The sequence below is a fragment of the Dipodomys ordii genome, unplaced genomic scaffold, assembly GCF_000151885.1.
Source record: "Dipodomys ordii isolate 6190 unplaced genomic scaffold, Dord_2.0 Scaffold20, whole genome shotgun sequence".
NCBI classification, from domain to species: Eukaryota; Metazoa; Chordata; class Mammalia; order Rodentia; family Heteromyidae; genus Dipodomys; species Dipodomys ordii.
In genome coordinates, this window is record NW_012267236.1 from 14,661,155 (window position 1) to 14,671,170 (window position 10,016).

At 53.3% G+C, this 10,016-nt stretch overlaps 1 protein-coding gene across 1 annotated transcript; it reads left to right on the top strand.

The window, feature by feature from the left end:
* The first annotated feature begins 2,573 nt into the window (after positions 1–2,573).
* On the top strand, positions 2,574–8,805 carry Osr1 (odd-skipped related transciption factor 1). The gene is made up of 3 exons (XM_013013627.1): positions 2,574–2,642; positions 7,249–7,944; positions 8,670–8,805. Exons 2-3 carry the CDS (start codon positions 7,280–7,282, stop codon positions 8,803–8,805), a joined length of 801 nt encoding a protein of 266 aa, XP_012869081.1. The 5' UTR covers positions 2,574–2,642; positions 7,249–7,279.
* Positions 8,806–10,016: the final 1,211 nt, after the last annotated feature.

The following is a 10,016-nucleotide window of genomic DNA, read 5'->3' on the forward strand; positions in this document are numbered from 1 at the left end:
CTAAGGTTTGGCAGAGGTCCAGATCAATTTTCCAGATAATTTGGCAAACACAGCCTTAAATAGCTCGGCTGCAAGTTGTTTTCCATAGGCTCAGGAACAAGGTAGTGCTACCCTCTTGACTGCTAATCTGGGGAGCTTAGAGTTCTTCAGGGATCCTACTATTTGGAGCTTTCTGGAAATCCAGTGGCAGATTAGCCAGGGATTGGTGCTTTGTGAGAGAAAAATAGGCCAAAGGAGAGAAGGGACCTAATTGAGAAAATTTTGAGTGGAGGATGAGATGTGGGCACCCCCAGGAGCCTTCATCCTATCAACATATCCAGTCATTCTTCCTAAGAGTATCTGACCTGTGGTCCAATTTTGTCTATCTGTTGTTTGTTTTTGTGCTGGTATTGGGATTTGGACTCAGGGCCTAGGCTCTATCATGGGTGCTTGAGCCACAGTTTTACTTCTGGCCTTTGGATGATTAATTGGAGATAAGAGTCTCATAGACTTTCCTACCCAGGCTGGCCTCAACCCATGATCCTTAGATCTTAGCCTCCTGAGTAGCTAGGATTTACAGGCAAGCATGACTCACCAGGCCCAGGGTATCTGCTTTTGGAGAATTTGCCAACTTGAGGAGCTAGAGGTTGGTACACACACAGTGGAAATCAGGGACTTCCCCTGCCTTTGAAACCTGTTGCCCTGGAATCTTTTGATAGGGAGTATTCTCAGCTCCTTTCTGTGGCCCCACTGTGGTCAGGTCACTCCTTCGATTGGCTGTTGCCAAGTTTACAGGAACACAGGCAAACTTACACATGGATTCCTTACTCCTGTATAAACCTGTGGGTTGGGATGAGTGAAGCCTTTTGGGCAAATATAGAAAGCCTTTTTTTCTTTTTTTTCCCCACAGCCGAAGTGATCCAGGAGCTGGAGGCCAGGTTCTGTTCTCATGGCTGGCAGTATACGGAGCATCTCTTTCAACTATATCTTGGGGGAATGGCCAAGACCATCTTCCTAGGTCTGGAATCAATGTGCTATCCACATCAAGAAAATAGGATCACGGGGCTGGGAAGGTAGCTCAGTGGTAGAGCGCTTGCCTTGCATGCATGAGGCCCTGGGTTCAATTCCTCAGCACCACATAAGCAAAAAGAAAAAAGCCAGAAGTGGTGCTGTGGCTTAAGTGGTAGAGCGCTAGCCTTGAGCTGAAGAGCTGAGGGACAGCGCCCAGGCCCAGAGTTCAGCCCCCCCCCAAAAAGAAAATAAGATCACTCTTGCACATTTATAATACCAGAGCTCAAGAGAGACTGCTCTGCATACCTTAGAGATGCATAGGTCTCTCATACATAGAGATCCCCAGGTGGACACAGAGGGGTAAGGCAGAGAATCAAATCAGAAACTGGCACCTAAAACTGGCAGAGATGGGGTTAGGGTCAGCTGGAGGTCAGCTTCCCAGATGAGCAGTCAAAGAGAGCAGTGGTACCCTCCACAAAGCCTGAACGTAGTGGAGACAGAATATTCTGGGCCAAGCCCTGGCTCCCTTTACATTTCCAAAACAACTCCTGGATCCCAAGGCCCTGATTCTTGAGTGTCCACCCTAAAGCTAGTAAGTGATTATAGTATGCGCCTGTACTTTGGAATGGAATCCCAGAGAGTTAGAGTCCCAAGAAAATCATTCCTTATTTCTGTGCCCCACTCAATCTCTAATCGTTCACTAGAACACCGCAGTCCAGGAGCTGGGTTGGGCACCCAGATGTCTTGGCTGGATGGAGCCAGCGACATGGCCTTTCCTCGACAGGAACTAGCCAGAGCTGCCTGCATTACTTCCCTGGTTCCCAGCACACGTGAAAGCGTGTATGTCCATACCCTGGCTCTGCTGCTTCTGGGGGGGGGGCGGAGATCTGGGAACATAGCCGTCGGTGCCAGGCTACAAAAAGGCCGTTGGTGCCCAAGCTACTGTGCTGATGACCCTCAGTACAGAGAGTCCTCCCTGCGGATCCCATCCGCCACTTTACATAGGCACAGACAGCGTCCTAAAGCGCGAGCAGGGAACCCCGAATCTCACTGCTCTAGTCGACCCTCGCCTGCTAGGAGCTGTTTCTCGGGGTGCGCCAGGAATGCCCTGTGGGCTTACACACGCCGAAAGGGTCGCGCGGAACCGGGGAGGAGGGGACACAAGTCGGGAGAAGCCCGGGCCAAGCCAGCGCAGCTGCCAAAGTTGGCTGCCCGGGTCAGCAAAACTTTGTTTCTTAGTGCGCAGGCGCGGAGCAAGGTTGGGGGGCAGGGGAGGGAGGGGAAGAATCCTAAGGCTAGGCGGGGAGAGGGGGGGCGAGGAGGGTGGGTGGTGGATTAAAATAAGTAGGCGGCTCGGTGCAGAGAGATGTGTGAGACGGCGCTCGGGCTCTCCTCGGCGCGTTCTCACCCGCTTGGGTTCAGACCCAGAGAAGGAGCCGGGAGCGGAGCTCACCATCCCGGGCCGGGCCAGACTCCGCGGCTGCCGAACGCTGCTCCCGCGTGCCGGGCGACCGGAGTCCCAGCCACGAGAGGGAAGCCGGGGCTACCGACCGCCAGGGGTGCCCGTGGGGTCCGAGGGCCTCTGGCGTGGCCGCCCCCGCGCAGTCAGCCCTAGAGAGGCGCTCAGCACCCCCGGATCACCGCGGAACGAGGTAACTGCAACCCAGGGCACGGGGACTTAGCGAGGACGAATGCGGGGGGACCAGGCTCCGAGGGTTCCCTGTCCCAGAGCCGTGGGTGTCTCTTCTCTCTCCAAGTATTCTCCCCTTCCCCCTCCCTTCACCCCCCCCAAAAAAAAGCTCTTCTTGCCCAGCGAAGGTTGCCGGACTTTTGTGGAAGCCAGAGCCGCAGCTTTTGGGAATTGGGGGCGGGGGCGATGCTGCTGGCTCCTGGATCTCCTGTTGGGGTCCCCAGCTTCTGACCTCTGGGGGAAGCAGGCAGGGCCTTGGTCCCTGGGGCATCCCAGGGTGAGGTGCTCACGGGTTTGGGAAGTCGATCTTTGCACCACCACCCCTCGCCCCCATTTTTAAAGAAACCAAAGCAACTTCAGCGGGCACCAACTTTGTGCAGACGCGCGCGCTTCTAGCTCAAGCCGGCCGGCCTTAGCCGAGCACTGGGGAAGGGAAAGTAAGCGGACGGGTGCTGGCCACCGCCGCCGCCGCCCGCGCCAGGGACAGGTGCACCGCCCAGCCTCTGGCTCTTGAAGGCGAGTTTGTCCTCGGCGGAGTTTTAGCTCAGGTAGGAGGCCGGCTAGACGCGGGCTCCAGCGGGCGTTCGTCTGCCGCGGGCTTGGCGATCGGGCTCAGCCTCTGGGATATATTCCCTTAGGCTGTGTGCTCTGGATCGTAGAGACCGGCAACTTCACCCTTGGTCATTCAAAGGGGGGAGCACCGCTTTTCAATGGAGACTCTCATGCCCCAGAAAGCAGAACCATTTCGGAGCCGCGAACCCCCGTGTGTGGGCTGCGGACTGGAAGAAAAGGGTTCTTTTGCTCTCCTGACTGTCCCCTAACTCAGCCTCCATGGAAGAAAACGGGAATCTGAGACCAGATGGAAGTTGAGGGATATGGGGCTGAACCACTTTCTCCCACGCACCCTCCTGCCAAATATCTCTGCTAACAATGAAACCCCGCACCCGTGCTTTCCCCTGGGCGCCCAGGTAGGCTCGGGATGGGCTCAAGGGTTGTGAGGTCGCTGCAAAGGTTTCCTTGTTGCAAGAATTCGATCCATTTCATCCGGGTTTGGAACAGGCGCCGTTGGCGATTTTTGTTTTTGTTTTTGGAAACACAGAGAATCACGTGCAAAGCTAGTTTCCCCAGGAGTTCACAGCTTCCTAGGGAAGAGAAGGGCTGGCCAGGGATGGAGAGTGATGGTGGGGAAAATTGTCTAGCCGAGGTTCCTGGAAGAAATTGCGAGTTCATTAAGATGGAGGAGCAGATCAGAGAGGAAGCAGCGGGTTTTCGATACAGCAGGACTGCTGGCCGTCTCCACCGTGGCTTATTTCGATCTCGTTCGTTGGGACAATGCCGGTTCCAAGGACCCCACGCTGGTCAGTCCTGCTCACGGAGGGTCTGGACTCTCTGTGACCACCCTTGTTGAGGATTCGATGTCAAGGATGATTATCTTGCCACTGCTGGTTTTCTCCAGGTGCAGGCTCCTATAATTCTCTCCTTCCTCATTAATGCAAGCAGTTAACTCGCGCACGCTCAATTAGCCACGAATAAACCACTTTAATAGACTCTGCACACTTCATTAATGTCCTGCATGGGGCTGGAGGCAGACCTGGGTTTGGCGCTTCACCACACAAGACACAAGGAGCGACTCCGCCACTGAGCAGGGACTGAGGCTCTGAGGCGCAAACTGAATTTGCGGCTCTCTGCCTGGCTCTAAGTAGCACTTCCCAAGTCCTAAACCCTAAGGTCCCTGCGGCGCGTATGCCTGGCCTGGGAAGAGGTAACCGATGCCTTTGGCTCTTAAAAGATCGAAAGACTTCACTATAGGGTCTTGGCGTTGGTGTGATCGAAAGCAGCAGAGACAGGGGGGTTCAATGCATCCTCTCAGGCTCGAGAGGCAAGTAAGAAACTTGATTTCTTCTCTCAACTGACCGCCTGAAACTGTATCTCAGGATCGTGCATGCGGCCCATTCTGGTTATTAAAGTCAAGAGCCACGTTTCGAACGAATTTTGTTCACGGGGAAAATCCTTGGTGAAAACCACGGAAGCCCTAACCTCAGTCTGCTGTAGAAAATAACACTAGCCTCGATGTAGGAAGAAAATAAATGGAGTGTTGGGGAAAATAAGATCGGGCAGATAGCCTGGAAAGGTTGGCTCTCCAGAGTCCAGATGGCTGCAAACATCCCCCTCGTAGACCCCTATGAAACTCAAGGCTTCTGGGGTCTTTTCTAATTTTGCAGAGGGGAAAGGTTGTTGAGCTCTTCGACCCAGACACAGAGTTGGCTTGGGTCCCTCTGCCACCCAGTTAGCTGGGCCTTGCATAGGCCTTGCACCAGCAGTAGCAAGTCCCTGCCCTCTGCCTTCTCAAGGAGCCTCTAGCCTCCAGGAGCCCAGGATCTAATTTCCAGTGCCTGGAAGGAAAGAAAAGGTGACAGCAAATCAAAGAGGGCTCCTGTCACCTAAGTCTGGGGAGAGCTTTGAAGGTGGTAGCTTTCTCCTCTGCCTCCTCTCCAACTTAAAGGGGTCCCAGCTTCCTGTCTGGCCAATTGCATTGGGCTTCATCCTTGTCTCCTAGCTCTGGGATGATCTTACGTTTGTCCAGGACAGCGCTTTGCACTAAAGAGCTGTGGAGAAGCCTGTGCCTAGATTCTGCAGTGGCCATTGCTCTAAGGCTAGATATCCACAGCTATGTGCCACCCCACCCCCACCCTGTGCCCCAAGGTTGAATTAATTGCATGCAAATTTCTGCCAGTTTGTGGTTCAAAAGGATCCCTCCCCCCAGCTATACTTCTTTCTGCAGAGGCTGCCACAGCACCAAACACTCTCCTCCCAGCTTCTAGCCAGAAAGGTCCCACTCCTCCATGCAACAAGCACTGCACATCCCTGCAGACAGCAAATATTTAAAGGCAGGGGAAGGCAGATGAGTCCATGCCTAGGCCTTGATCTCAAGCCTTCAGGTAGGCTAGGCTTATAGAGGTGAGTATGCAGAGAAGAGAGCAGAGCGATGCCCTGCACTTCCCTGGCATCAGCAATGACTGGTTGTCTCCTCTCCGAGAAAGAGAAAGGAAGGAGAGAGGGCGCCGGAGGAAAAGTCAGAAGCAGGGACCCAGAGAGTGAGCAAATGAGAAAGGGAGTTGCAAGGACTTTGTTCTAACAATTGTTTCTTGAGTAACTCCAAGCCCAGAGTTAGAGTTAAGCACATTCGCTTTATATTGCTCATTGGATTTTTGCTGTTGTTGTTTTGTTTCTTTTCCCAATTTTTTAAAAATTAAATTTCTTTTTCCCTCTAGTGATAGATTTGAGTTAGTTATGTCTGGAGAGTTATAACCCAGACCTTCCCCTGCAGGCTGGAAACCTTTACAAAAGTGGGCAGGAGACCTCAGTCTCTATTCACTTCAGTGTGGGTTCTCTTGGGTCTTGCTCACTCAAGCACTCTGACCTTGTAGTTGGAGGGTTCACGAACCACCTGGGCTGCAGAAGCCTGGTATCCATTCAGTTGTCCTTAACTATGAGGACCTGCCTGCACAGGGTTCTCTACCTAAAAACCATTGAGCTCCCCAAATCCACCCCCCCCCCCCCCCCCCTTTCCTGTGGAAGAAGAAGGAGGGCATTTGACATTGCAAATGTTTGACAGATTTTATGAGTATGGAGGTCAGGGAGTAAGTACCCCCTCCTTGGAAAGGGGATCCCTAAGGGATCTGATTCTGATCCCCAAGGGGAGAGGAGTCAGTGTGCAAGCAGCTTCAGAGAGGAAAGCCAACAGCATGACCTAACAGTTAGACAAGATAGCAAATCTGAGGTCCAAGTTGAGAGTTTTAAGGAAGACAATGGTTTCTTTGGTTTCTTAGAATCCAATTCCAAAGTCAGCCAGAAAACCTAATACTCAGGAACTAGGAGTTGTATGTATTTGTGCCTGACTGTGGAGGCTTTTCAAGGGAGTGTGTGTGTGTGTGTGTGTGTGTGTGTGTGTGTGTGTGTGTGCATGTGCATGCACACGTGAGTATGCGTGTGTGGGTACACACACACACACACACACACATACACGCATGCTCACTGGCTCACTGATCCCTGCATTTCTGTACAGTCTTGTCTTATAAAACACTAGCTATCCCCGTGTATCTCTGCACCTAGTCAGTTTTGCTTCAGAAAATGAAAATCTGTGTTTATTGGTGTATTTCTGTGTTTATCTGAACACTAATGTGAAAGAGATTCCAGATTCTGTGATCTTCACAGTAGAGTGTGATTTTGTGAGGTCCGAGGCTTGCCTGCATGTCCAATGTCAACTACTCTGTTCTTTTGCCGTTTTCTGTGTCCTGCACACAGTAGACTCACATTTTAAGTTGGCTGTATTGCTTAGGGTTTAGACTCTGGCTTTTTCTACAAGGATGTTTCTCCTCTTGTCCAGGGATTATTTGCAGAATGACCCTGAGGGTCATGAGGAGAGAGTCTTCTTCATTATGGGTTTCCATCCTCTGTGTGAGAGACGACGTGGGGAAAGGAGAGGGTATGAGTGGGTTCAAATTCTGGTGGAAGGCAATCAGCCCTGAACTTTTCCTCTCTCCCCTCCCTTCTTCCTTTCTCTGCAGATCAAGACTGACAACCAGTGCAGCTGTCACTATGGGCAGCAAAACATTGCCAGCGCCTGTGCCTATCCACCCGTCCCTGCAGCTCACTAACTACTCCTTCCTCCAGGCAGTGAATGGCCTGCCCACAGTGCCCTCGGACCACCTGCCCAACCTGTATGGTTTCAGTGCCCTGCATGCTGTGCACCTGCACCAGTGGACGCTGGGTTACCCGGCCATGCATTTGCCCCGCTCTTCTTTCTCCAAAGTGCCTGGAGCAGTGTCCAGCCTGGTGGATGCTCGCTTCCAGTTGCCGGCCTTTCCCTGGTTCCCTCATGTCATCCAGCCCAAGCCAGAGATCACCACTGGAGGGAGTGGTCCAGTGCTCAAGACCAAGCCACGCTTTGATTTTGCCAACCTGGCCCTGGCTGCCACACAAGAAGATCCTTCCAAATTGGGCCGAGGAGAAGGTCCTGGCTCTCCTGCTGGTGGGCTGGGTGCCCTCCTGGATGTGACCAAGCTGTCACCAGAGAAGAAGCCCACCAGGGGACGCCTCCCTTCCAAAACCAAGAAGGAGTTCGTGTGCAAGTTCTGTGGCCGCCATTTCACCAAATCTTATAACCTACTTATCCATGAGCGGACACACACGGATGAGAGGCCCTATACCTGTGACATCTGTCACAAAGCCTTCCGGAGGCAAGACCACCTACGGGACCACAGGTGAGGCATTGCACGTGGCCCTGGAGGACTCTGGGGCCCCTGACCTCACCATCCTCCTTCCAGTAGAGTTTGTGAGATTCTCCCTACTGACTCTAAGCCTCCCCAGATTGACATTTCCTTAAAATCACTAAGGAAACCATAGGAGAAACCATAGGGTTTGCAATGTGGGCAAAAGAAACCTGGGGATAGGACTTATGACTAGAGCAGGTCTCCTAAATTCCCTTCCTTCATTCTCAGAGCCATCAATAGGAATTGATTGGATCATGGAAAATGTGCCATTTGAGCCCTCCAAATGGGTTTTCAGCTTGTCAGAGAGTGTTACTTTCTTTTTAGTTTTATTTTTGTGAAATCTTAATTTTAACAACCATATGTGCTAGTGTTTCCAATCCCGGACATCAATGTTAGGAATTGTTAGTCTTTGGGCCTCTTGATTGAGCTCTAGTATTGACTCAGGCCTTATAAGGAGACAGAGTTGGACCCACAGGAGAGCAGGCAAAAGAGCAGGTGGTCTCTTCCCCTCCCCTGTCTAGGGATCAAAGGCTCAGCGATCATCTCCTTCATCTAGGTCGGTACAAACTGTATTTTGCCTGGCGCACATTGTGTACAACCCCTTTTCCTTTGCTGACAAGCACCTTTGTAGCAGGGGAGGGATCTCGGGTCAGCCTTGGGTAAATAAACAGCGTCACATCGCTTTTCAAGGATTAACTAACTGTTTCTGTCTTTAGATATATTCACTCCAAAGAGAAGCCTTTTAAGTGTCAAGAGTGTGGGAAAGGATTCTGCCAGTCCAGGACTCTAGCTGTCCACAAGACGCTACACTCACAGGTGAAGGAGCTCAAAAGCTCCAAGATCAAATGCTAAACAGAGCCTCCGGGGGCACCCCCAGGACCCTGGGACACCGCCACCCCCTCCTCCAGAGGGACCCAAAGCTGCAGACCACTCGGGCTCGGCCGGCAGCAGGAGGGGCGCTCGCGATCTTCCCCTCTCCCCAACCATGTCCCCCGGGTCTCCAGCACACGCGGCACTCCAGATCCCGCCCGGGGCCTTGACCCCGACCGCCGCGGGGGAGGGGGGGCGGCTCCCCCAGGACCAGGCTAAACTCTCGGCCAAAAGGCGGTACTCTAGTGGCAGAAGAGAGACTGTATTCAAAACAGAACAGAAAAAAAAAGGAAAAGGAAAAGAATGAGAGCTCCACGGAGCCGCCGCGGCGCCTCTCCCAGAAGTATTACTTTTTCTATTGTTATTTTATACATTTCATTATTCCCCCCTCCCTCCCTTTGACCATATAAGCTTGTAAAACTGTGACTGCGGTGGGGTGGGTGCGGGGAGGAAAAAGAAGTGTTCACCAGCCGCTTCCAGTTCTCCTCGGGGCCGCGTCCCCACCTCTCCCCCCCCCCAAACACCTTGGGAGCCTGCGAAAAGTGTAATCCGTGTATCTGCTTCAGCCGCCGGCCCCAGGAAGCACGGGGTCCCGGGCGCGCCCCCGACCCTGCGCTCTGACGCTCCAGGACACGGACAGCGGGCAGGACCGGAGCGCAGGGACCCGGGCGAGCGGCCGGGCTCGGGTCCCCCTCGCTCCGCCGCGGCGTCCCCGCGAGCCACCAGCCCGCCAGGAGCCGGGCGTTGTATTGCGACTGGCACTTTATGCTGACCATCGGTAATGGACATTTATCACTGGAGGTTTTTTTTTTAAACTAATAAACCGTCATTTTACAGGACTTGAAGGATGGGTCATTTCCCTCCCGCACTGCGGCAAATCCGCCCTTTTGCTTGGAAAGGCCACACACGAGTCTCTAGGAGACTCCAGCTAGTCTGACACCCCTGGCGTCGGTGTCTTCGGGCGGTAGAGCTGGGGTGGTGGAGAAACCCTCCACCTCTCAGCATTCCTCTGTCCAGGCCCCACTGCGTAATTCTGGTTTTGCTTGTCTCCTTCTGCTTCCCCCCCTGGCCAGGTAAGGGCTGCGAGTTTCTCGTCTGGTGGCTTGGGGGCAGTGGGATTGTTTAGGGATCGGAATGTCCCCGCCCGTCCTCCCCCCCCCCCCCAAGGAGCAGTCTCCCCACGGACCCAAGGC

Bases quoted from the DNA above. Each gene is read 5' to 3' on its own strand.
- Osr1 (XM_013013627.1), top strand. From the start codon at position 7,280: ATGGGCAGCAAAACATTGCCAGCGCCTGTGCCTATCCACCCGTCCCTG. The intron at 7,945-8,669 runs GTGAGGCATTGC...TTCTGTCTTTAG, and splicing joins GACCACCTACGGGACCACAG to ATATATTCACTCCAAAGAGA.